We start from the raw sequence: 27,270 nt of genomic DNA, 5'->3' as shown, positions 1-27,270 counted from the left end.
TTTTGATTTTCATGTACTGACATTTGTCTGAAGGTGGCATTTGATTTGAATTTCAATCTCCAAACTGGGGCTGGAGAAAAAGACCTATTCATTCATTTTCAGCAGCATAATAAAATGTCTTGTTCCACTGCTACAATATACTATCACTGACGGGGAAATGCTCTTGTTTGGTTGCTAACGTAGAAATGGCAAGCATTTGTCTTAGTGAAACGACAAAGGGGGAATTGTTGCTTTTGCCTCGGGGTGAACCATTGCTCTCCCTCGACTGAGTTGCACAAGCAGCTTGCACTGCCTTTCATGAGAACAATAGCTTAGCTTGGCTAAAACACCTTTCAAGGGCATACAAGAACAAACAAAAGTTTAGCTTTTCAAACCTATTAATCAGCAGCTCCCACATCAAAGAGCTCAGTAAAGTTTAGTAAGAATCCTTGAACCACTGTAACATTGAAACAGCTTTCTAAAATGCTGTTCATCCACACTCTGCATGTCCTCTGAGAGCCTTATCAGGATGTAGATGGAAAAGCAGAAACAACACAATGTCACTCATATCTGTGTATTCAGCTAAAACATCTCATATCTGTGATAATATATTGTTGTCCCGTTGCCCTCTCTGTTGTCACGGATGTATTGTCATTCAAAAACGATTTGATTAGCTGCTGGATTTCTTATTGAATCAGAGTAATCTTAAAAGCACCAGTGTTCATAATACACTGAAAAGAAGAATGGCTGTCATTGTCCAAATGAACATCAGTTTGACCAGCTCTGCAGACAGATTTGGAAACATACAATAATTAGGGCTGTCAAGTTAACGCGTTAATAACGCGTTAACGCAAAAAAAAATTAACGCCACTAATTATTTTAACGCGATTAACTCATGATGCATTGGAAATGGGGACCCTGATGTAAACAAGACGAAAGTCTTTCTCTGGTCTGCATCCCCTTAACAATTGTATGTTTTGAGCTGTACTGTACTGTACCCAATATACAAGCTGTTAATAAACTTTTCAATCAATCAATCAATCAAACGCATGTGTCTTTTTTTTCCTCGGCCGCCCCGTAGTTTCAGAGCGCATCGAGTTTAAAATACCATCTACAAGCTGATGCTGACAGCCCCGCTCCTGCCGCCCGCTTGTGGCAGACCACACTTCCACGCTCACCGGCAGGCACCGACTGGCTGTTGGGAGGACCGGGAGGGTGTGTGTATGTGTGGCCCGAGCGAGCGAGAGACAGACCTTACGTGCATTGTTGTTGTTAGCATCTGGTGCTAGCTAGCTGCGCTAACGGATATGGAGCTGTTTAAATGAAAACAGAGGAGCGACATTTCGCCACAACTGCGCCGAGCACTTGACTTTATGCAGGAAGTCAGACAGTGGGACATTGTACGAAAAGTCAGCACACTCAGCACGGATAGTGCGCAACATGATTGCAGCGTCCAGGCAGCTCCCGTTCGAGCATATGCCTTGAGTTGCACATAGCTCCAACGATCCAACACACACACACACACACACACACACACACACACACACACACACACACACACACACACACACACACACACACACACACACACACACACACACACACACACACACACACACACACACACACACACACACACACACACACACACACACACACACACACACACACACACACACACACACACACACACACACACACACACACACACACACACACACACACACACACACACACACACACACACACACACACACACACACACACACACACACACACACACACACACACACTGTATTGTATGAGAGGTTCCTGGTTGAATTGAGGCGAATATTTGTAATGTTCAGAGGTTGTTGTGTTTAATATTCATGAGAATATTTGTCATTGTTCAAATGATAATAAACATTAGCATAAAGCATATTTGTCCACTCATATGTTGATAAGAGTATTAAAAACTTGAAAAATATTCCTCTAAGGTACATTTAGAACAGATCAAAAATGTGCGATTAATTTGCGATTAATCGCGATTAAATATTTTAATCGACTGACAGCCCTAACAATAATACATACATTATATTGAAAGGGCAACATATTCACCTTTTAGCTGCCTGTAAATCAGAGGAGGCAGGAAAACTCGACTTGAATCGATGCAAAAGATCATATGAGGTGTGCATTTATTGAAACATCCGCAGTATCGCCTAATGTACTCCTCGTTGCCACCATAATGTGACGTTACATTTTAGCTCAGGGTATATCAACGCAAATTAGCATTTAGATAATGGGAGACACTTGGCATTTTAATTAGTTTGCTGCCCTATGAGTGTAGCGTGTATGCCCCGAGCGGCTCCTTACATCCTTCATGTACGCCTAAGTAGCGCATTTACATACCAAACGGCTTGGCTTGTGTACAAAAGCCACTAAAATGTCACTGCTGCACAATGTACCTTGGTGTTCAATTGTTTCAAAAAGATAAGGAAGCATATTGTCGTTGACTTATGTATTAGGGGGCAACACAATTCCCAGCGCTGCATTATTCAGTTATTTCCCACAGAAGTCTGATGTTCCTGCCATGGCGGCGTTTGCAAAGGAATGCTGTTGTGTCTGTTTGTGGGCTCTGTGTTTTCCATAAAACTACATGAGCTCTGGCTGGGAACAACCTCCCTCTCACCCTTCTTCCTCTCTCTAATTTTCTCTGCCTCACGGAAGTCAGATTATTCATCCTCCCACAGACCGTTGCTGTGTTGGGGGTAGATGTCAAAGTGCCAGGAGCATGTGGTGAAAGGCTATGTGTGCCTGCTCTCTGCTTCTGTGAGGCTATTTGTGCACATGCCTGCCTGACTTTAAATTGTTTAGCATGTATGTGTGGGAGTTGCATGTTTTAGGCGGGATTTTGTTGATTGGATGCAGACATAAGCACCCGTTTGTTCTTTTAAAAGGTGCCAGGTTCAGGTACCTGTTGGAAACAATGGCTTTAGACAATCCTCAAAACTATCATCTCCTCTTCATCAAAGCCTGTTTCTCATTCCTTTCGTTCATCTCTCGCTGCCTCTATTGGCGTACAAGCACCAACGGAGCTTGACAAAAGCTGGCAGTGAGGCACATTCCCTTGCTTCCCTCCCTACAGCACGCTCTCCCTCCCTTCTTCCTCGCCTCCTTCCTTTCTCTCCCCTCCTCCCCCTTTCTCTCCCCTCCTCCCCCTTCCTCTCTGCCTCCTTGCCTCGTTGCTCCCCTTATCCATTATATTTCCAACCCTCTGCTTCACCCGCCCCTCATTCCTCTTTCTTTTTTCCTGGTTCATAATATGTAACATGATTTAGCCCTCCCCTGTTCATGCGGCATACATTTAATCCCATCCATTCCAGGTTGGCTGCTGTTGCTGCTGCCTATACCATTTTTCTCATTTCCCCCCCATCCTGCCACACTCTCTGCTCCCAAAACAATAGACTCCTTAAGATTCAGCCTGTTTACATGATAACAAGCATTTTTCTCGTACTAAATGCTGAGGCACAAGGTCAAGTATGACCCAAGTGGCTCCTGCTGGTGATACAGTAGCCGCCCACACTGTGACAAGCCAACACAAGAGAAGGCCGCCCAACAAGCAGGCAATCATTTGAATAGTGTACACAGCTCACACGCGCTCCTACAGGCTGATGGTACTGCTTTTATCTGCTGCACATTGAAAAGGCATTAGTGGCGTCCATTAGAGTTCAATAGGTAGTATGTTCACTGTGTCATTAAGGTCAAAGGACGTGATAATGCAGACAAAGATGAAATATGTTGCGTTTTCTCGCCTTCTCCGCGCCCTTAAAGCTCACCCAATATCTGTGTAACCTTGTGTGTTGGTAAGCTTTCAGGGAGCAGCACAACAGGGCACTGAGATAATCAGTCACTCGACTGCAGGTCAGGGTCTTGCACTGTGGGGACCATCCATCCTAACCCAACAGCTGCTGGGAAACGTGGGGAGAGGAATGGTAGGAGAGAGGAAGATTGGTGAAGAGAGAAAATGAGATAAAATAAGTGGTGAGCAGGTAGAAAGAAAAGTCAAGGCTGCTGAAAGCAAAAAGAGCACACAGTAGGAGTGGGAGGAGGAGGAGGAGTGTTTGTGAGTTGATTTTAGATACAAATGTGTGAGATCAAGGTCAGTTTGGGTTGGCTGGATTCTCATGAGGACAAAACCTTGCTCTTTGGACCCAAACATGGTCACAGTTTTCAAATTGCAACATTCTCTCCTTGACCTGTGTTTTCCAGTACAATCTTGTTTTTACAGCTAGATGAAGATCTCTAACCTCTACTACAATCATTTGCAAAACACGGGAAAGTCTTACATGAAAGGCACAATAATATTATAAAATGGTTCAAGAGCCAGGTGAATAAATGCTTTTTTACTCTATTTGTGGGGGTGACATTTAAAAGTATGAATCATTGTGCAGATAGCAAAGGGGGATGGCTTTGAAATCTCCTGGCACTAATTTGCAGCGGACACACAGCTGAGATGGGATTGTGATAGCTTCATGTCCTCCAGCCGCAGCAGGTGCTTTTAAAGCAATTATATAAAAGATAAATGTCATCAGATGCAATTAGCTTCCTGCTGTGTGTTTTGTGATGGCTGATAAGAAAACAGATACAGTATAGATACAACCATCAGTTACAGCATTGGCTGCATTTGCTTGTCAAACATGAGACTGTCTTGCAGGCAGAACTGTAAACCCTGACTTAGTTTCTCAGGCGGCACCACCCAGAGGATGGTTTATGACCGTGGGAGGCTTGTTTGAGGGAGGTCAGAAGAGGCAAAAAGGGAGGGGGGAAAGAAAATAAATAAGTAAAGCAAATAAACTCCTCTGATGTGAGCTTGTCAGGGTCTTTCATGTGGAGGCTGCACTTGAGGGCATAGCTTAGCTTAGCTTGAGGGCTGTTATTACACATGTCGGCTGATCGGGAGCGATGTGTGTGAAACGGCCTTGTCACTCGCTCTTAAATCACAGCATCGCGGGCGGAAGAAAAGTAGCAGGAGATGAAAACAGTAAAAATGCACAGAAGAAAAAAAGAAGAAAAAAGTTCACATAAGAGATTTGGTGTTAAAGAAATAAAAGATAAAAGATGGCTGCAGCCACCATGTGAAACACATTGTGACTTCACCCAAATGTAACCCCTCTTGATGAGGAAGTGGGGATTGCAAAGGAAGTAGATGTGAGGGTGGGAAGCTGTGCCTTTGATAAGCTTATTTTATAATTCTGCTCATATGATGGTTAAAAGAAAAAACCCTTTGGGCACTCACTGTGAGGGGGGGGGGGCTGTCACAGATGGCCATTTGTAACTGTTTCCAAATTGGATGCGGGTGCCCTATTATGCCCTTTGATTAGGCCTTAATTTAAACAATTTCCCAAATTATGATCAATGAAGTGTATTTAATCGTATAAACTGAGTGTATGAATATTCTCCTTAACTTTGATTTCTCAGAGAGAGACAAAACAAAAGCCTGGTCACCTAATTATTCACTCACGAGGAGGGAGATGTGTATAAAGGGTTTACGAATAGTTTGTAATTCATTTATTAATTAGGTTATGAACACTTTATAAATCATTAATAAGCTTTTATAAGACATGAGATAAACAGGGCGACTGTGACCGGTTGCTTGCCAAATAGTGAGCCCACATTTATCTGTACTGCTAAGCCTTATATTGGCTACCTAGTTTAATTAATCTTCTTCATCAGCCAGCATCCTTGGTATATGTTGTTCACTGAGTTGATTCATCTTGATGTTTCTTGGCATCTCTTATGACCATCTATGAATGAGTTACTAACATTTATAACTGCCAAAAGGGAGCCTTATCGTAAAGTGTGACACATATCACCATTTATTGATGATTCATTTGATTTAATTTAATGCATTTATTTATTAATTCTTTTATTTGTGTATTTATTTCCTCATTTATTTATTCCTGTATTTATTTATTTCCGTATTTCTTCATTCCTGTATTTCTTCATACATTTATTAACACATTTATTTATTTATTTATACTTATGTCATAAGTAGAGGACAGAACCATGTTCTGTCCTCCATAACGATTAGCATCGTTAGCACAGATGTAGCTACCACTTGCTTACATGCTAACCCAAGCCTTAACATGAATTAACGTTAGCTGACTAAAAACATAAGCAACACATAAATAAAGTACTCAAGTGTCACTTACCACAAAACTGCATTCATGCACCGTCTGTTTTAACCGCAAAGCGAGTCACAATAGTCCGATATAAGCATGAAGAATAGTCCACAAGGCACCAGCACAACAAACACGCCCGAGTTCAAGTTATGTTCCTCGGATGAGTTAAGCAGGCTGAGCCCCTGTAGCATCACAGAGCTGCTAGCAGAGAGACAGGAAGCTAACAACAGCAGTCACTGGAATTACCTGTGACCACGCCCCAATGTATGCATAACTTTAAGGCTTAATATAACTTAACACAATTATAAATGGTAGTAACTCATTAATAAATAGTGATTTGTTGTACACAAAAGGCTCCCTTTTGGCAGTTATAAATGTTAGTAACTCATAAATAAATGGTCATAAAGAGATTCCAAGAAACATCCAGATGGATGGGGGGAGAATCAACTCAGTGAACAACAGATACCAAGGATGCTGGCTGATGAAGATAAAGTAAGCTAGTGACAATATAAGGCTTAGTCATCTTGCCAAATAGTGAGACGTATGAAAACTATGTTAGAACTGGTTTATAAATGGTTCTGAATGATTAATAAAGTGTTTACAACCTAATTAATAACCTAATTATAAACCCTTTATGAATCTTTCATAAGGGTAGTCTTATTGTAAAGTGGTACCGATGTGGGTACCTATTTTATTTGATCTAACTTTTATATTAAACGTATTTTAAACCTGACTTTCATACATCATTGTTTTGTATGTTTTCCCTAATCTAAAAAAATCTAAAATATAGCAGTAGAATGTAAATGATCAATTATGTCCTGCATTTGCTAAACAAATGCTGAATAATTCAACAACTTTGGAATGATAATCAGATAGATGATTTGTGTAATGACACTGGGAGCTATTTGTTTATTATCCATATAATAACTATGTAATTGTTGGAAATATTGTTAATTAATTAAGTCTGCATATAATTAGAAAAAGTACGGAGCAAAGTTGAAAGCAATAACAAGAAAGACAAATAAATACTGTTGAAAGAATGTCTTGATTTAAAGATTGAATTCTACAAAACAAATTGGTTCTGATGCAATATTGCAGCAGCATGTTGACTATGATGTTCATTGATTGTGTTTTATAAAGATAATATTAATTAATCTAAAATATTAATGTTGACATCAATCCTGTGAAATTCCTACTGTGCTTTCCTCTGATAGCGTAAACTATTGTGCATTTATCAGGATGTATTTTTGGAAAATATGTTTATTATGCGCCATGTCAACAGTAAAAACAAGAGCACTGTTGGAGTACTGACTCTTCTCCTCCTCTCTGCTGCTTAACTTAAACTTTAAAGTGCTTCAAGAAGAGATATCACAGAGATATTTGCAGAGCTACAGCCCTGCATATCATTTTAGTCTCAAAGTGTGCATGCGGGGGGGTAATTACTGCATTCTCTAAGTCTGCTGGTCCTGAGGGAAATAGAAAGTCCTGCCTCATAAAATGAAACAAATTCCTATTTGCTGTGCCTGGCTAGGCATGAGACCCGGTGCAGTATGGATCACATCCTTGGCTGTTTTGCAGCGCTTCATTCTTGCATGTGTTGCACTAATTACAGAGAGTTGGCCTTAATATATTTGGTGGCATTCTTGTGGCTGCTTTGGTCTGTTAGCATAACATATTGTGAATCCACTCTTTACTTCAAGTTCAAGTCAGCTTGTGCATGAGCCTGAAATTAAAAACACCCCGTTTAAAACATTCCCCGGAGCCGGCCAAAGGGGAACTTGCACGAAGGATGGTCATAATGTGGTAGGTCTGTTCTGCTCAGCCCCATGTTGGATTAGTTAAATACGCCGCCATCAGTAGCAATATCGAGTCAGCACTTGTTCCCCACTGCTTTGTACTCGGGTTGCCAAAATATCACAGCATGTGCGAGAACATGGAAAGACCAAACTACCACGAAGCTGATGTTGTGAACCTGCTGTTGCTTGCTCATAACCATTCTGCCTGCATCCTTTCCCATGACAAGTTTATTGGAATATAAGATACATATGACTGATTATCTTGTTTATTTTCGCCCTCAGTATTATTGCTTGTCTAAATGGAGCAGAATACCAAACACGCACTGAAATGAGAACAGAGACAAACCATTATGGAGAGTATAAACATCCAACCCTCCTTCTCTTTCACATTTCTGATAAGGATCATGAAGAAGGAGAGAGAGTAGACATCTCAACAGCCCCTTTCTTTTTCTTGCCACACACTCCCCCCTTTTCTAATTAACATTGTGCATGTTGTCAGGCTTTGTTTAATAATGCATGATTGCTATCAGCAGCAAAATCCTTTGAATGAAGCACCACTGAATAGGAACACAATAATACCACCAGGGGCTCAGGAAGACAGACAACATTGTTTTTTTCCCTTCTATTGTAATACATGTTCAATGGAAAGCATCAATGCCACCAAATGTATGAACGTGGAGTTGAAGAGTAAAATGGCCATGTTGGGGATAAAATGAGCAATGGTGGTGACGCCTATTTATGTTGACACATGGGAGCGGAAAGGATAATGTGTACCCATGCTCATACATGCAATTACACACGCATGAGCACAAGCTTTTACAACAAAAAGAGCTGCAGCATTTAGACTACAGTAAATCCATTGTGAGATAACAATATTGCTGCCTCTGTGCCAGGTCTGCCAGGTGGCCCTTCTCCCCTCCATGCATCAGGAAGGATCTACAGTGCAATTTTCTTGTAAAAATTAACACCACAAATCAACACCGGATATAATTGCTTTAATTTTTGCTATAAATCAAGGTTTTTGCAGGGTGTGTTAGCTGTGCTTACATTAGCTTCTCCTTGTATTTACTCAAATGGCAGCCTCTCGGTTGTCACACCGGTGGTTACATAACATACAGATTGGTTCTCTTTGCCTCTATCAGCATGTGTGTGTGTGTGTGTGTCGGGCGTGATCAGAGAAAGAGGGGGGGGGGGGGCTGCTGAGTACAGTTTCTTGTATGCTGCCTAGTTTCATGTCATTATGTAAATTTGCACATTCATTAACTCAAAGGCTCTCAGCTAGATTTGGTTGGTCAGATGTGTAAAACAATGAGTGGAGGACGATCACGCTGCAGCTCTGTCCCCTGACGCCCTGCTCAGGTTTTTCACTCAAATTGATTCTAATCTAATTCACAGTCACTACAAATTTCTGTCTAGTGTGTATGTATATGTATATTGTGTTTGTGTGTCGGTGGTGGTGTGAGCGGGGGATGAGATTGCTTCAAATTGATTCCCTTCGCCACACGTTCCCCCGCTCTTGCGCTTGCTGCTAGCCCTACGGCGCTGGGAGACAGGTAGTCGTGTCTATCTCCCCCCAACACAAATCGAGTGTGACAGGTGCGCTATCTTCCCGTCTTTTCTGCCATTTACAGCCCACAGAAATGAAAGAGGGAGAGCTAGGGGCGAGAAAGAGGATGATTGGTAACAGGGAAATGAGCTACTTTGTCATCATTGGGCCTGCTGATCGTGCTTGGGGGGGGGCTTGTTTTCCTTGTTTTTCATTGGGAGGCGGTCAAATCTGCAGATTAACAGTGCAATCAATTATTATATCTAGCAAAATACGTAATATTGCTGCCTCCTGATGAAACAGTTATTGAAGCAGCAGAGTGCCCCAAACTTCAAGAAATCAAACAGCTTTGATCTCACGGAGCTTGAAGAGTCTGAAATGTCTGAAAACAACAGCACCCTGCCGAACAAATGCAAACCTGCTAGTATGCTAACCAGCAGTTCAGCATGTCATCAAAACTCACACACTTGGATTAGCTGGGAGCCGTGACACAAGCCGAAGTCTACCGCAGAGCATCCATCAGTGAGGATCAAGCTGTGGCTTAAGCAAATGGATGACAAGGGATAGAGCGAGTCTGCAGCTCACTGGCTCACTGTATCACATTGATTTTCACAGCCAATATAGTGGCCCTTAAATAAAGGGCAGAAGCATGAATGGACACTTGGCCACTCTGTTTTATAGATTTCATGAGTTGTTTGATCGGTGCTAAAGTGAAAATGTGTGTGTGTGTGTGTGTGTGCTAAAGCTAAGCTAATCCATCACTTTGTATCCTTATTTAGAGCTATTAATCCTTAATACATGTGGCGTGAGAAGCATTAGATGAATTGGTTTGTTGCATTGTGTATCATAATGTAACTAAAAGACAGCAGACTTATCTTGTGTTATACTTTAAAGAAAAAGCCTCAGTAGTTTCTCAGAAGTCAAATTGTCTTCGAATTGCAAAACTATGAAAAAGCTTGGAGAATTTATGAACATTTCCTGTGTTTCCCGACTTGCTACAGAGGCGCTTTAATGTGAAACAGATATCAACACTGATCTGAGGAGGGCTTAAAATGTACTCTTATTATACAGCGAATTTAATTGGTGCTCGCGACGAAAGCTGTGAAGACAAAATCGTATTAGTCCACGCTTTCATCTGCGTGGTTTCTCCCTCTATCGCTCTGCCTCTCATGCACACGTGCACACACATTGTGTGAAGTGACTATTCCATTTAGAGAACTGTCAGAACATACCCCGTGAGCACATCAGCCTCTCCTCTGTCAGCTCCAGCCGAGGCTGTGTGGGGGTATGTCAGAAATGTGCAGGGATAGATAAAACCTGTGGAGCCAAACAGCTTTGTTTCATTCACTCTGTTTCTCTCTCCTTCTCCCTCCCTTCCTCCCTCTCCCCATCCCTCCTTGCCTTGCTTAGGCTGTGAATACCCTGCATCTGAGAAATCAGACCAGACTGACTCACAGGGCTCTGTGAGCCAGCTCCACTGAGGCTGCCAAAGCATGCTGGTGCCAAGCTGTCCCACCATGCACAGAGCCAGACCCACGCTGCTGCTGGCCCTGGGTCTGCTCCTGCACCTCGCCGACGCTCAAAGTAAGTGAACCCTCGGCTTTCACGGCCTTCAAGTGTTGTATACTGCTGTGCTGGGGGTAAGGGGCTTATCTTTCATTCACCAGACACATCAATACTTCATGTCAGTCACAAACAACTCATATAAATACCTAATGAATGCATGAAACGTATTCATGAAACAAACATGCCGATTTGTACTATGATGGAGACAGTGTGAAGAATACAATTATTTGGGGAAATACATTGTCTGTATTGGATATATTAATGAACAATATTAAATTGAAAGTACAGTCAAAGATGACACAAAGGGAGAACAATGTATACTAAACTAAACCTCTGTGCTCACCTTAAATAAAGAGATTTTCACGAGTCTCAACTTTATAGCTAATCATGGTCCAAAATACAAGTATGAGACACAAATGCAATGTGAACACTTGTGAAGTTTCCACGGTGCATTTAGTGAGAATAAAAGGTACGTTTTTGGACAGGTAAACAACGCACACATATTTCAAAATGATCGATCTCTTTATCTCACCAAACTATCACAATGTGTTCCAGTCCCTATTTTACAACAATTCATTTTCTGCTGCAAAACTATGATGTGAACCAGCAATGCCCCGGCCCCAGCAGAGAATCTCATCATGAGAAGTCATTGGAATTGAGTTACTTGACATCAGACACCTGCCCATTGATGTGTGACAACAGTTTTCAAACCTCATTGAGCCCTGCTCCTGCACCACAGCACCCCCCTCCCACCCTGTTCTTTTTTTTTACACTAAGATCCATGAATCATTAGCTTCTGGAGTCACAGAGGGATGAATAAAAGTTATATTGCTCCCTTCGCACCCACTGAAATCCCCTCAGTTCAGCCAAATATCTTTGACTGAAGGGATCATTCACCCAAGGTCATATACAACCGAGCCACGCAAAGTAAAATTGATGGGATGGATTCACAACTTTTTGCTTTAGAAATGTTCCTTGCAATCTGCTCAAATGTGTTTTATTTTTCTTCCCTGGCTCCCGCCACATATGTCTCACAGCGGGTGCGAGGCAAGCGGAGAAATGTTTTCTCCGTTTATTCCCCTTTTTATGTGCAGCCCCAGGATTTATTGACACAATTCAATTACGAGACCTTCCTAATATGGCGTTAACAGTCGATAAACGTTACCATTGAGGGGGCTCTTTAGTAGTAATCTTTTCAGAAAGTCCCATCTTCTACAGAGCAGTGTGAATTTAGATAACGGCATTTAATGAGATAAAGCACGATTGCCAAAAACTTCCACTCGTGTGTCCAGACATATCACTCGAGCACACATGTTACAAAAACCTGCACAAGTGTTGTCAGCAGCCTCCAAATATTGACGCCTCCGTGCTCACCACCCACCCAACCCCCTTCCCATTAATGTCATTCCTTTAGCAGTGTGTCTGTGGGCAGCTGTTGCTTCAGACAGCTGTGCTGGGTCATCATCTCAAAGCCAAAACAAACTTTTCACGAGTGGCTGTGTTAATGACAGAGGGTGTGTGTGGGAGTCAGGGGGGGTCATGTGGGTGAGGTGTACCCTGTCTGTAACCAAGGTAAGAGAGCACATCATCCTGGGGATTTATATGTCCTCCCCCCTCCTGCACATGTCTGTTCCTCCCCTGCCCAGCTCCCTTCTATTGTTTTTCTTCCTAATCACTCTCTTGCCAATTGTCTCCTCATTTCTTTTTTGGGCTATTTCTCTCTAATGTGTTTCCGCCTGCGCCTTTGTCTGCTCCCCACCTTCTCCCCCTTGCTGTTTGGAAGCAGTGCAACAGCCCCTTCCAGCGACTGAGCTGCTCCATTATTTCCTCCACTGTGCCTCTGCACAAGCAAACCCAGCCCAGACACTCTGGTGTGTGCTGAGAACCAAAAAGCTTTGCTGAGTTTAGTCTGCTTCAGATTTCTCCCCCAGCACCAAACACAGGCTGTACTCTAAAGGGAAAGCTGCCCTCTGTTGGTGCTTTTAATCCGTTTGGGTGTGAGCTATCCTCCGGCTGCTAACATGCTGGAGGATATGAGACATGAGAGAGCAGAAAATGGCTTGCTCAACAGATGGCCCGTTCCTCTGAGCCAGTCCTACCCAGTGGACACTGCAGCCCCCTTTGAGAAGAATGCCATTCAGCCCCAGAACACTAGCACATACTGCAAATATTTCCTGTTGAGATCATGATGGATTCAGAAATGATATTCGAGGGTTGTTTCTGTGTCGCTCTGATGGTTTGTTTTCTCTCGTCATTGTTTTGTCTTTGGCCTTCTCTCTCTGCTGCTCCCTCTCGTTTTCTCCTTCACCCTGTCCCCCCCTCGCTCTTCAAATGCGGACCAATTAATTTGTGTGGCAAATTGGGCTTGGCAATAGCTTGAAAGAAGGGCATAATTGTCCCTGGTGAGCCAAGGGGACATAGCGCGCGAGAGAGGAAGAGCAGGGAGGCAACACACAATTCCTCTGTGTTTTCTGCTAACAGTGACGCAAAAAGGAAGCATCAGAGGAGGAGAGGGGGAGCATTGACATCTGCACCTGGGCAGGGAAGAAGAGGAAAAAATAACAATGACAGTAGCCTAAAATTAACTCTATAGTGGTTGCGCCCCAGTATGCAACACATAGACCTATGCTACAGTACAGCTGAACTGCAGGATTCAAAACTGCTGACTGTCGAAGGATTTTTTTTTTTTTCTTATCAAATAATACTTTTATAATCTAAAAATGCTAAAAGGGGAAATCTGGCTTCCACCCACACACACGTTCTGCCCCATGCCATGTCGGACCCTATCACACATGGGCCTAATAGTGTTTTAATTGATTCCTCTCCTTTCTGTTGGAAGTCCCAGCGTGCCTCTCTTTAACACGTCAAATTAGTATCGACAGGCCCCTCCAGCCTCTAAACATTAAGATGTTAACACCCAGGCCACATCTCTCTCACTTATGGGTGCGTACAGCAGAAGCATGCAGGGATCAAACTCATGTGCAAATCCTTTTGAGCTAGCAATCAAAGGTGAACCACATGGGACGTAAAACAGAAAATTGTCTATTGATGCAGACCTTCTTTTGACCCATTTCAGAGGGAGAAAAGCAAGATGGGTTCACACGGATGCAAAATTATCAGATAAGTTGTTCTCATATTTCACACAGGAATTCAATTATCTTTCTGTGAGAGGAATCAGTTCCCCATATGTTCACTATAAAGCTACACATGTATGATCGTAGAGCATCTCCTGCTCTGTGAGGAGTCGTTTGTTTAGCAGTAACAATCCAACAGCTTCTGCCCCGGTTACATTTAGATGTAGTATTTTGTGGGTGGAATGCAGATGATCATAACGACGATTTGTAGTGCAGCGTGTTTATCAGGGAGATGCTAGTCAGATTGAATAAGTATATCTAAGCTAACACACAAAAACAACAAGATACACACATAGATACAAAGTCCCAATTACATGCATATGCACACACACACCCCTAAACAGGATCACCTTGTAGCAAGTCCGAGAGCTAATGATACTCTATTCCCCAGATGACATCAGCCTGTAATATGTGTGTTTTATGCATGCCTGGCCTAATATGAATTATTGTAATATAGTGTTGTATTTGCATATGAGCTTCCGGGCTGTACTGAAATTAGCATTTTTACAACAGCTCAAATTAAATCCCTCTGCTTAATTTTCCTGCATGCTAATTTGATTTAAATGGAGACTATTCCGTTCCCTTTTACACTCATGTTACATACACACCACACTCACACACACACACACACACACACACACACACACACACACACACACACACACACACACACACACACACACTAATTCAAGCACAAACTGACGTATGTACTCTTAAGAGCTGCAGCCTACATATTCCACACACATTGCCTGGCACACCAAATTAGACACACAAATAAAGACACATGCAATCCTACATGTTTATTTTTCCACATAAAATGACATATAACCAAAGGGAAAACTGAACTAGTAGAGATTTTCTATCCAACTTGAAAACACTTTAATTCCCAGAGACTACCCCCCTCGTTCATCATCCTGCCGGACACTGCTCAAGTGGAAATCTCATTGTTGGCTCCACTTGTTCATTTCAAAACGCGCCTTAGCACAGAACGCCTTTAAAAACAGCATCAACGTCTCCAAGAGGATAGAGCGCATCATGCGATCAGATCCAAGTCGTGAAAACACCTTCGCTGAGATTGCCAGCAGGTAATTACCATTTGGTTGTTTGGATGAAGACCTTATGACAACACTGGGAATCTGAGATAAAAACAATGTTATCAGTGCCATGCAAGATGCTTCTCGCTCGCAGGTTGAACTAAATGAGTAAGAAGTCATTACCATTTTCTTTGGAGCCTGTACCAGCTCCTTGTCAACACTGCAATTATGTCTAAAGGTTTTATCAGGGCCATTATTAACTCCATGAATGCTGATTTCTAAGGCAGCTATGCACAAGTGTATTATTTGGAGCCTTTCGCCTCATCTATGTATTGCTGTCATTTTTCCTTGCACTTAGACCACAGAACCACACAAAGACAAGCAATTTCAGCCCAGTCCTGACCCGCCCACTCTTAAGAAACGCAGATACTTGCATACAATATAGAGGGGTAATTAAAGGCTAGCCTGCAGCCACTAACGTTGCCTTTAAGTGCACTTATGTCTCCAAGACACATTGACTTTAAAATGGTGGGGCAATTTAAACATGCTGTACCATTCATGTCTCAGAGTGGGAATATTGACAGAACAAAAGCTCCATAATCCAAATTGTAAATCCGTTTGAGTTGTAATCAACAAACTCCCAGATTCCCTTTCTCTAAATCCATATATTTGAATACCACCCATCATAGTGTGAAATAGCATGGATTTCACTCAGCCGGGTGCCTCTCTATCTGTCCTTTGAGCCATTAAGGTGCCAAAACAACAAAAGAGGACCACGTTAACGCAGTGCACCAGACTGGCTCTCTATACGTCTCTCACATACACACTCTCACACAAAGAGTATCTTGTAGCTTGCCTTTGAAGCCGGGATCAGCCGGTGAGCTGAGCACAATGCCAGCTGTTTTGCATCTGCTGGGCTTACAGTTGGCATGATTCTGGTCTTGCTGGCATACGTACTAAATCTGATCACCCTTCATACTCTATGCCAGTGAACTGTATAACAATGCAGGTGTTTCGTGACATTGCCCCAGTGACAGTGCAATTAATAGATTGATGCTGTAGCTGCAGTAATGGGATAACTGGACCAGTCAAGTCTGAAATACGTCAGCGTTGCCTGCACATATGATGTTTTACCGCAGTGTGCAGAACAATGAGAAGATGGAGTACATATCATCCGCACGTGTGGTAATCTCAGAGCGAGAAATTGTACTAAGATGATGAAAGTAGGAAATATACAACCCACATGTTTATGGATCACGTCCATACTGTTCAAGATCAACATTTTCATTATGGTATCAAGTGGCGAGCATTGCCATATTTGCATTATCAGTACCTGGTTTCCTGAAATAAATGGTCAGTTAATGACTTGTTAATCCATTCTGCACAAGCAGGCCAGTTACTACAATTTTCCCCTTTGTGGTTTTAAAAGATATATTGGGCATGTCACATTATCAACATATTAATCAAATACCCAGTCTGTTTATCCTTAAGTCAAACAGATACACGTATAACTATTGGTTGCCAAAGGGTCTATGAGGCTGCAAGAATCAATGTTTCAAATATTTAATAAAACAATAAGCCCTCGAAGTTACTCCTTTGGCATAACATGAATAAATAAAAATGCTCAAAACAGAGTGTTGATAAGATTTCAGCTCCATTTTAACCGAGCAAGTATTGTCTATTTCTCCAGACATTGAGAATTATCATGTATTTTAAAAACTGCAAATCTGGATACTGCTAAATGCATATCTTGATTTAAAGATTGATTAACGAAGCACTTTTATACTAATAAAGGACTGGCTTACCTAAAGCCAGTTGAGTGGCACTTGAAATGTTTGGCTCTATGAAACCTGATGTACTTATATGATTCTGTTTTCTTCAAGGTTGTGTCTTCCTGGTCGAATGTACTTATTGTAAGTCGCTTTGGATAAAAGCGTCAGCTAAATGCAATGTAATGTAATGTAATGTAAAGGTGGGGTATGTCATTTATTTCAGAAACACTTTTTGTTATATTCCATGGAATGCTCTTAACATCCCGATAGCAATGAATATCTGAAGTGCTTTGACAATAAATCCATAAAGAAATGTCATCTGTGGAAGCCAATCATTTTAGCTGGCTCGGCTAAAATAACTGGATGGCCTACCTGCCTGTCAGCCTTCCATCTGTGCACAAACTTATCTCGTGCCCTCATTGGTCATGTGCACGTTTGTGTGTGTTGGAGGAGGGGCTCTGTAAGGAAGTGGCAGATTTTTTTCCGGTTGTGTATTTTCAAATTCTAGCGCACTTGAGCTGGTTTCTCCAAAATTACCTACCCCACCTTTAAGGCAAAAAATATTCCCTCGTTGAATATGTGTTTGGAGGGGAAGTGGTTTTTTTGTGTGTGTGTGTGTGTGTGTGTGTGTGTGTGTGTGTGTGTGTGTGTGTGTGTGTGTGTGTGTGTGTGGTGTGTGTGTGTGTGTGTGTGTGTGTGTGTGTGTGTGTGTGTGTGTGTGTGTGTGTGTGTGTGTGTGTGTGTGTGTGTGTGTGTGTGTGTGTGTGAGAGAGATGTGCACCTGTGTTGGTAAACACCTGGCCCCCGGCTGAAGCTTTGGTCTCACTCCAGGGGGTCTTCAGAGTGCGACACATTGGACTGATCTGGGCGCAGCGCATTTGTGTGCCTGGGGGGTGTGTTGGGATTCTGCAGTGGGGTTAATAGTCTAAACCATTCATCTCCATGCAGCGCCTCGGGGCGATCCCTCAGTCCCAGACAGAGAACTTACATCCCCACCTCCTTACCTACAGCACTGCAACGCTTGACGCCGATTGGGAATCTTTATGCCCTAAGCTCCTCTTGTCACAGTTGATTTACATTCAGGGGAGTGATGGAGTGAGTGCTCAAAGTCTTTTCTCACCTTATACACTCGCACACACTACATCCGTCACTATTTTCTGTCACCCCGCCCCCCCATTTGTTTGTTTGCTCACTCATTAACTCATTCTTGTGCGTATATATTCACAAACTTGTCCCTCTCTCTGCAACAGCAAGTGAGTCATGCCGTCGGAGTCGCTGAGATTTATTGTGACACACAGCCTGAGTGGAGTTTATTAGATATGGCAAATGAGAGTGAAAGCTTCCATTGAGAGGCGAAAACACTCTCAGGCCACAGACAGACCCATAGGCTTTCTCAGCTGAAACTGAGCCAAGCTTCCCCCTCCACACTGTAGAATATGCATTCTCACATACACACACACACACAATTACTAAAGGGTCTCTGGACATTTATGAGGCATTTATACAGCATCCATCATAACAACCATGAACAATGTGTTTCCCTGAAGCTCTAAAACTCCCCTGGTGCAGCATTTCATGACATTCATCATTCTCCCATCAACTAATGAATTACCACAATCACTTTAGCCATGATGAAGGATAGTTCAGATTAAGTGTAGATAATGTATACAACAGAGATGGACACTAGGATCAAGAGTGGTGATATTTAACTTTGTCCCAATCTCAATGCAAACACTCCGTCTGACATATTTAATCACAAATCTCTTAAATTTGATCTCACTCAATCCTTACGGAGTCATCCCTTAATCCACTCATCTGCTTCCCTCAGTATGTGGGGGGTTGGAGAGAAAAGGGGAAAAGGCTGTGCAGCAGATGCAATGATGTCAGGATTTAAACATGGATTTCTTTAAGTACACCTTCAAAGTCAGATTTTCCCACTCTGCCCCTAAGAGGGAAGAAAAACAACACATGATCAGGGATTCTGTTCCTCTTGCTACTGTATGTTTCCTACAGCCGTAGCAATTTCACACTGCTTGAGCTGGTGCCTCTTATTACACGGAGAGCAATTTAATTGGCTGTTCTTTTCCCCCTGTTGTGATTCTTCAAGGAAAGTGTCTATGGAAACTGTGTTTATGCTATTAAATCCCACAGAGACAGCCTTATTTGTGTCTTTGGCCAAAATATGCCAACTCCAATTGAAGAGAATGGGGATGCCCAGGAGACATTAGTCAGTCCACAGGTAGCAAAGTGAAACTGAAAGCCTGGTTAAACGGGACTGGATGAGATGAAGGCACATTAGCTTTCATTCTGCATACAAATAATATCATTATCAAGCAACATATAAATGGCCATGTATTAAAATAATGGAAAAACTAAAACATATGGGGTATCCAAACACATTTCGACACATATTTGTAATCTGCAGAGTATACATGTATAAAAATAGTGTTGTTTTCTCCACACACACACTGGACACCTAATGGACCCAAGAGATGGACAATATGGCATATCTGTAATAATATGCTTTCATTCTCCATTACTGCCAAAGAGCACCACTGATCAGATGGTCTCGAAAATCCACTTTGACCTATGCTAAAAATAACCAAGGGCTGCTTCAGTGATGCACGATGTGTACAATATACAAGCAGCAAGAGAACACCGTAACAGTACTTGATAAGACAGCTAACAAGTGAAATTAATTAAATACAGATAAGATACATCTAATGGGAACTGCCACAGATCTGGAATATGAGGATATGGGACTATGGGAAAATAAAGTGAAACACAGAGAAAGAGATTAGATGGAGATTAAATAAAAGAATGGATGGATTGACTTTCAAAGATGTTCAAACCAGATGAGGAGACAGGATTGAAGGAAAGGCAAAGTTAATATGAGATACTGGGATTTATTTCATGTTTCTTCACTGCTTAGTCACAACTGTTCTTCTTTTGCAAAGCTCAGAGATCATTTCCAAAAAGTAATCCTGCAGCCTACAACTTTAATCCTGCAGATATGATAAGGTTCCTGACATGCCATGAAATGATCAAAACCGTGTTTTTAAAGATCTGAAATGTGTGGATGAAAGTCAAGCTAAAAAAGATTAAACATATATTTGATCTTTCTTTTTTCTAAAAAAGTGTTAGTCTTAAATTCAACTTCAACCAATTTCCATTAAAGCGTTGAGTCATCATCGCAAACCAACATGAAGTAAGTGAGTTTTAAATGGTGTGCAAACATGTTGGTATTATTATAATGAAAACTGAAGCTTTATATTGAAAAGATTCAAGTGAAAATGAAATAATGCAGGTTTATCAGAAAAAGTCAGCTAAAATACAATCTTATGTTACAAGCATAATCCATTGCAGCATGCAGTGAGGCAATAAACTGTGAAAATAACCCCAGTCCAGGCAACTTAGCAGTAATCAATTGGTTGCACAGTGACTAAAGTGATTCAGGGATGAGATTGGATTCACAATAATGGCAAACAAAAAGCAAAACAGACCATGAGAAGGTATTGTTATCTGAAGATGACTGCTATCTGCAGGGAGACAGCTACTTTGGCTTCGCCAGCGCTCATTGTGTGGCGTCTTTGAAACGCACAGAGCCTGTTACACAACGCTCATCGCTCACACAAAGGATGACTGACATTATGTGAGACAGTTTCTTAAGATACAATGAGAGTGATTATTCAGTTTGCATCCAGAACAGTGGGAGTACCACCAGAAAGTAAGCAATATTATCAGTACATTGATAATAATAGCTAGACAAATGATGAGCACCTATTGTGTTGTCACTAGTGCACCTTGCATTTTGAGCTTTGCTAGTGAAATACACTATTTTAGTAGCTCCATACTGAAAGAACCACAATCCTTGGTCAACATAGTAACAGTTTTATCTTTCTAATGTTAGGATCTGCAAACTGCCAAGCGTTCAATCAATAGCAGATTTTTAGGATTTATTATCTGATCCTTTTTTCTTTTTAAGAATCTTATCATGTTTTTCTTTTACATACCTAGTTGTTTGTATACTTCCACTAACATACCCAGTTGCAGTAAAGTGTGTGTCCGTGACTGGAAGAAGCAGAAAGAAGCAGTTAGCTGTTCCCCCCCCTGCCCTTATCAGATCCCTCTGCCCGGTCACTGCTCTACATCTGTACCAGATCTGGAAATATTGATTGGGTAATCATTTAATTGTCCATCCCAGCTTGATATGGATTAATAATTGCCCACTAATGCCCTCCTGACATTTTACTGTATTGACTCGATACCGTTTGCAGCAGTGAGCCGATAATTATGACGCTTGGCATTCTTCATTTTGTCCCTAATGAGACCAATTCACTCGACTTTTGCCTAAGAATTGAAAAGGGAGGATATATTTCTTCTTAGTAGTCATTATTCAATACTTTGGGGCTTACAGATTCTGCGGAAAGCAGAGCGCATTCTGAACTCTCCAGGTCATGTTCTTTCACATGAATTTCGTCTGTTGCCATCAGGGCGAAGATATGCTCTACCTGCTCAAAGGACTAATCGCTTTTCTAAATCATTCATCCCTTCTGCACTCAAACTTTTAAATTCTTGAAAAGGCTTTTTAACTTGATTATTTATTTATTTATTTATTATTGTGATGCTTTGAACTATTTATAGTGTAAATTAGAATTATTCACATCTGTGCTCCCGGGTGTATCTGTGTGTTTTTCTTCTTGTATGTTCCTGCCTGTGTACATGACATAAGCTGCTGCTCATAACCAATTGCCCCTTGCGGGATTAATAAAGTTGTTGATTGATTGATTGATCACTGAGATATTTCCATGTCCTACAGAAGAATTTATTTTCTTACATTCATCATATTTTGATTTGTAATAAGTGCTTTGTCAAGATAAAGATAAACTGCCATACTATTGGTCCAAATCACGGACATCTCGGGACAAACACTATAAATACTGAGGAGAGAAGGTGGTATGGGCATAGCGCCACATCACTGCGCTGACTTCCTCACTACCATCTGTGAGTGTTCCTCCTCTGGCACTCTCACAAAGGCCTTTTGTGCTTTCCCCTCCTTTGTCCCTGTTTGCTGGGTTTAATTAGGTTACTTACTTGAGCCTCACCTCCCAGTGTTTCATTACAGTGGGTATTGCAGATAGGGCTTCACACAGGGCAGGGTCAGATAAAAAGTTAGGACAAAAGATGATAAATGTCGCGAGCGGGGACGGGAATGCAATCTGGCCGCGGGTGATGCAGAGATGCTCTAATGGCTTCCCAGCAAGAAGGGGGAAGGCAGAGTAGAGATGGCAATGTGATAAATGGAGCCGGGATGGCGGTAAGGACTGTAGGCAAGACAAAGAAAAAGAAAGAGGCATGGAAGGAGGAAAAAATGAAGATGACCACAAAATGGAATCTAATTAATCTGGACTTGGTTCTCCCTCCTGACAAATTCAGTGCAGGGAGAAGGGGAAGGGAAATTGTTTTTTAGGGACGTGTTTGGCTCCCTTTCCTCCCGGGTTGAAAAGGCAAAGGAACGTATGCGTTCTGACAATAGCCCTGCACCTGTGGAATGATTTATGACACCAGAGTCGCCTTACATGCTGCAGAGGGAAATATCTGTGCCAAAAACACTAAAGGGAACCCTGCCATAAACATAAACGTGTTATATGTATCAGTGCACCACACAAATGTAGGTTTTAAATCAATAATCATTACGGGGGAAGGACCTGTCTAAGATAACAAATACAAAACGGTCAGGAAAAAAAGAGCATAAGAGCAGAACAGGCAGTGTCCATGCTTTTTGGAAATATGAATACAGTATATTGCTAAGTGTTTATATAACTGTTTGTGGAACCTAATTCCACATTGTCACACTGTAACAAGCTTCCTCCCCATCAGTTTGACCTTCTTCCAGTGGGAAAATCAGTCTCTTTGTGTTTGCTTTAAGTGCTTAAGTGTGCTAGATTTCTCCTGAATATTGATGAAGTTAACCATCATGCCGACTTCCAGCTGACTATTTAACCTTTAATCTATGTGAGAGAATGGATGGAGCCATTACTAACTGAGGACTGAAGTACCTTGTGGCATTTTGTGACAATATTATTGGCCTTTTCCTCTCTTGATCTTCCTCAGAGTTTCACTACTCCACATTAAAACAGCCTCAGCCACTTCTCACAGTTGTGCTTTTTTATAATAATTCAGTGAAAAGGGCACGGGTTGAATTGGGCCAGGGCTGTCCGTGGCTCAGCCCGAGCACAATGCTCAGACGTCATCACCTTCGCACATTTTTAACCATGTATGCTTGTAAAAGGGCATTCACAATACATAGGCCTTTTACTGGGAAATGAGCCGATGTATGATATACTGTATTGTCTATACAGTACATCTATGTATATACATTTATTGCACAGAAAACCCATTCACTCATCCAGTTGGCTGGAGCCCATCACTGCTGGCAAACATGTGCACTCGCTTTGTGTACCCTCTCTGTCAAGTGAGTCAGTTTGTGAAAGTGTGAAAAGGACGTAGAAGAAACTCCACCAATCCAAAGATCACATCTCCAGCCCCTGACAGTCTTTAGAAAGCTTCCGCTATTTTCAATCAGCCTCTTAGAAACTATGACACCCACTTATTTAAATTCACTAATAGACATACATTAGGAAAAATATAATTAACTCACATTATTTTACACACTTTGAAAGATTTCCAAAGATGTGCGTTCCATTCATTTCCTCACATCTGAGATGACACAACCATCTTCAAGGTTGAATTGATTGCATCTTGGCTTGAAACCATACAAAAGCATGGCTTTATATATTTCAAAATAAGTTAATTTGGACAAATATATTGAGACCTTACTCCTATAGAACTTTCCAAGCTGGGAGCTAAGACATGACAAATAAAAAGAAAATCAACACACATAAAAATAAAAACTCAATGGTAATGATTATGAATGCACCTTAACACTTTGGCTCTAAAGCAGAGCGTGTTGTAACTCCAACACACTGACACACATGCACACACGTCTACACACCTCCTGATGAATCATCCACACACATCAAGAAGGAGTCTTTGAAAAAGTGATCTGAAGCTCTTCATTTCACCGGATTATTTTTAATTATGTCCCCTGAGGGTTGTTGTTTTTACTCCTGGGGTGACATTGCTCTGTTTGCTTCCGAGGGAAAACACCCATCCGCTAGTCTGACCCTGACACCCCCACCCTCATTTGTTTCCCATCTGTAGCTCTTCAAAGACACAACCACACGAGCTGAAGCTTGTTCTTCAGGGGTTCGCAATTAAGAATTCAAAGACCTCGAGTTAGATCTACTCCATGTGGTTTGGTTGGAGACATATTAATAATGTGTAGCTGACAAAAACAAGCCACTAATACACAGCTATCCTTCACCCGATCCTGCGGTGTCACATATTGATGTCAACACACTCATTCAAAATGTAATCAAAAGAGTAACATTAAGAGTAATCATTTAAATGGTATTAATTTGGATAATTATTTGACATTTTGACATTTGAGTTTGTGAAGCTGACAATTGCATAAGCTTAAAGGCAGTATTTTGACCTTTTATTACACTTTGACTTCATCAAATTAAGCATGGAGCCAATCAATCAATCAATGTTTATTTATATAGCCCAATATCACAAATGTTACATTTGTCTCAGTGGTCTTCACAGTTTGTACAGAATATCAGTATGACAATACGACACCCTCTGTCCTTAGACCCTCACATCGTACAAGGAAAAACTTCCAGAGAAAACCCACAGTGTAAAGGGAAAAATGGGAGAAACCTCAGGGAGAGCAACAGAGGAGGGATCCCTCTCCCAGGACGGACAGACGTGCAATAGATGCCGTGTGTAAATTGAAAAGATAATACATTTGCAACATAGGTAGTCCAAATGTTTGGAAATTAAATCAGCATACACTTCTGCCAGGGGATGCCACCCCTGAAATTCTCCTGCCACCCTCTTGCCACCCCATGAATATTTTTCTAGATCCGCCCCTGGCAAGACCTATATTTATGTTTGGTGCTACATTTGTTTTACCACGTTGTAAGGTTCAGTGGCTATTTCACAAATCTTGGAAATGAAAATTATGAAAATATGCAATATTGAACTACAAATACAATTAAGCCAATAAGTTGACACTTCAAGCTGTAAGCACAGAAATAAATATCTTCCTCCTTTATGTGCAATACTCTTCCTTCACTGCTACACAAAGCATGCTCTGTGAAGGGTCACTTTGGTCTTTGAGTGAATGTTTGTGGTGCTTCCCCTGCATATTTGGTGTTTACATGATTTCACAAACATTTAATTGTATTTGTAGTTCAATATTGCATATTTTCATAATTTTCATTTCCAAGATTTGTGAAATAGCCACTGAACCTTACAACGTGGTAAAACAAATGTAGCACCAAACATAAATGTAGGTCTTGCCAGGGGTGGATCTAGAAAAATATTCATGGGGTGGCAAGAGGGTGGCAGGAGAATTTCAGGGGTGGCATCCCCTGGCAGAAGTGTATGCTGATTTAATCGCAGTCATATCAATCAATGTTAACTTGGAAAGCCACAATATTGATATTTTAACTCAATAACATTAGGTGACAGTATTGTGGCACATCAGTAAAGCCTTAAATATAAATATATAAGGTGGCAGACATAATTTAATGAATTTTAACTCAATGAGTTTGTTTCACTCTTAGACCAGCAGGGGTACCAAATCTATGCAGACTGCTGCAATAAGTACATTAATTAACTGTCTCATCGATGTTTGTCTGTATGAATATGATAATATTAACAATCATATTATTCCTATCAGCTGTCAATCACTGTTATGATTCACATATTCAATGTTATTATTAAATAAACTATATTTTTTGGAGGAGTTAATGATGAATGTTCCTCAAGATGCTTGCTCACCCTCCTTCAAATTTGAAAGACAAGTAATTACTATCATAAATCAAAATAATCAAAAGAACAGTTCAGCGCCCCACAACTTCACTGCAAACACTTACAACCTGGACTTTACATCAGAAAGAACAAACATTAAAGAAGTGACTAACTGCATCAGTTAGGGTTAAAAAACGTGTATTCAGCTAAAACATAAACATCGCTGCAGTTATCATCCAGTGGAAAGCCCTTACCTACTGGCCTAGTTAAATCAAAGTGGTTACTTTTTTTTGGCTGGGCAGTGAAGTTTTACACACCGTCTTATTTTACTTTCTCAGGACTTGAAACTGTTTTTTGGGGGCAGACCCCCTCAAAGAAAAAAAATAATATTTAAACACATAAGGTCATCATCTTAACAGTTTATTATTCTCATTGAGTCATCCGTGAGCAGAGCATCAAGTTGGCATGCCTATAACAGCTGAATGTGGCGATTACCATCTTGATCAGCAAAACGCCTCACAAACTTATTAAGATTTAAAGCTATGGTGCGTTTTGATTCAATGCTGAGTACAGCCAAACTTGACAGTCTCTTCTCTGTCATTGTAGACCGCAAACAGTGGCGGCGCCAGAGTATTTGTGTTGGGTAATCTATGGGGCTAACCCATACAGTGGTGGGGCTCAAGTCAGTATTTGCAATGTAATTACATGCACGCTCCCCTTGACAGTGAAACGCCATGCGTGAGGTTTAGATTATTTCCCTGTCTCAATCCAAATTGAACTGTATGAAATAAAAAGGCACATTGGTCTTGTAGTAAATAAAAATGGCGACCTGGAGCCAATCCTGCAGTTTCCCCACAGGTGAAAAAGTTGACATGCTGAAAACCCAACCCCTGCAGGGGGGTCTGGGGGGATTTTCCCCCAGGAGATTTTTTGAAATACTAACATAAAATACACATTCTGGTAGCCTACTCTCTTGAGAAGAATAATTAATAAATCTATTACTACACGACATATTTAAAAAAATGAATGCCATTTTAGTTTGTTGTTACTTTGTTCTGAAAGCTGAACCTGCTGCTCCTCACAGAGAGAAGAGGGAAGAGGCTGTGAATTACTTTACATTGTGGATAAGGGTGGATAGCCCCCATTGTTCTGTGTGTCAAAATGAAAGACAGCCCACACACCTATCAATCATCAAACCGTGGGGTCTTATTTCATTACGTGTTGATTTCTATCAACACGTAATGAATTCCGTTCAAATGAATTCACCGCCAATCATATTTCCACTCTCGTGCCAGGGGGGGGGGGGGTTACAAGGCTCGCGTCTTGTGCTGCATTCACTTGCACTCGGACATTAGAGATTTTCTCTCATAAATGTCTGATGAGCCACAACTTTTCTTTC

At 41.4% G+C, this 27,270-nt stretch overlaps 1 protein-coding gene across 46 annotated transcripts in view; it reads left to right on the top strand.

Annotated features, from left to right (window-relative positions):
- The window catches only part of LOC117556029 (receptor-type tyrosine-protein phosphatase delta-like), a 373,438-nt gene that overhangs the window by 268,449 nt on the left and 77,719 nt on the right, over positions 1 to 27,270 (top strand). For all 46 annotated transcript variants that reach the window (XM_034234138.1, XM_034233905.1, XM_034233829.1 and 43 more), the window contains one exon: positions 10,893 to 11,066. In XM_034234138.1, the coding sequence (XP_034090029.1) occupies positions 10,976 to 11,066 (91 nt within the window). In that variant the 5' untranslated portion in view covers positions 10,893 to 10,975. The remainder of the gene's footprint in view (positions 1 to 10,892; positions 11,067 to 27,270) is intronic.

Source organism: Gymnodraco acuticeps, unplaced genomic scaffold (assembly GCF_902827175.1).
Source record: "Gymnodraco acuticeps unplaced genomic scaffold, fGymAcu1.1, whole genome shotgun sequence".
NCBI classification, from domain to species: domain Eukaryota; kingdom Metazoa; phylum Chordata; class Actinopteri; order Perciformes; family Bathydraconidae; genus Gymnodraco; species Gymnodraco acuticeps.
The sequence above is the reverse complement of the archived record's forward strand: the minus strand, read 5'-3'. Positions and strand labels throughout refer to the sequence as shown.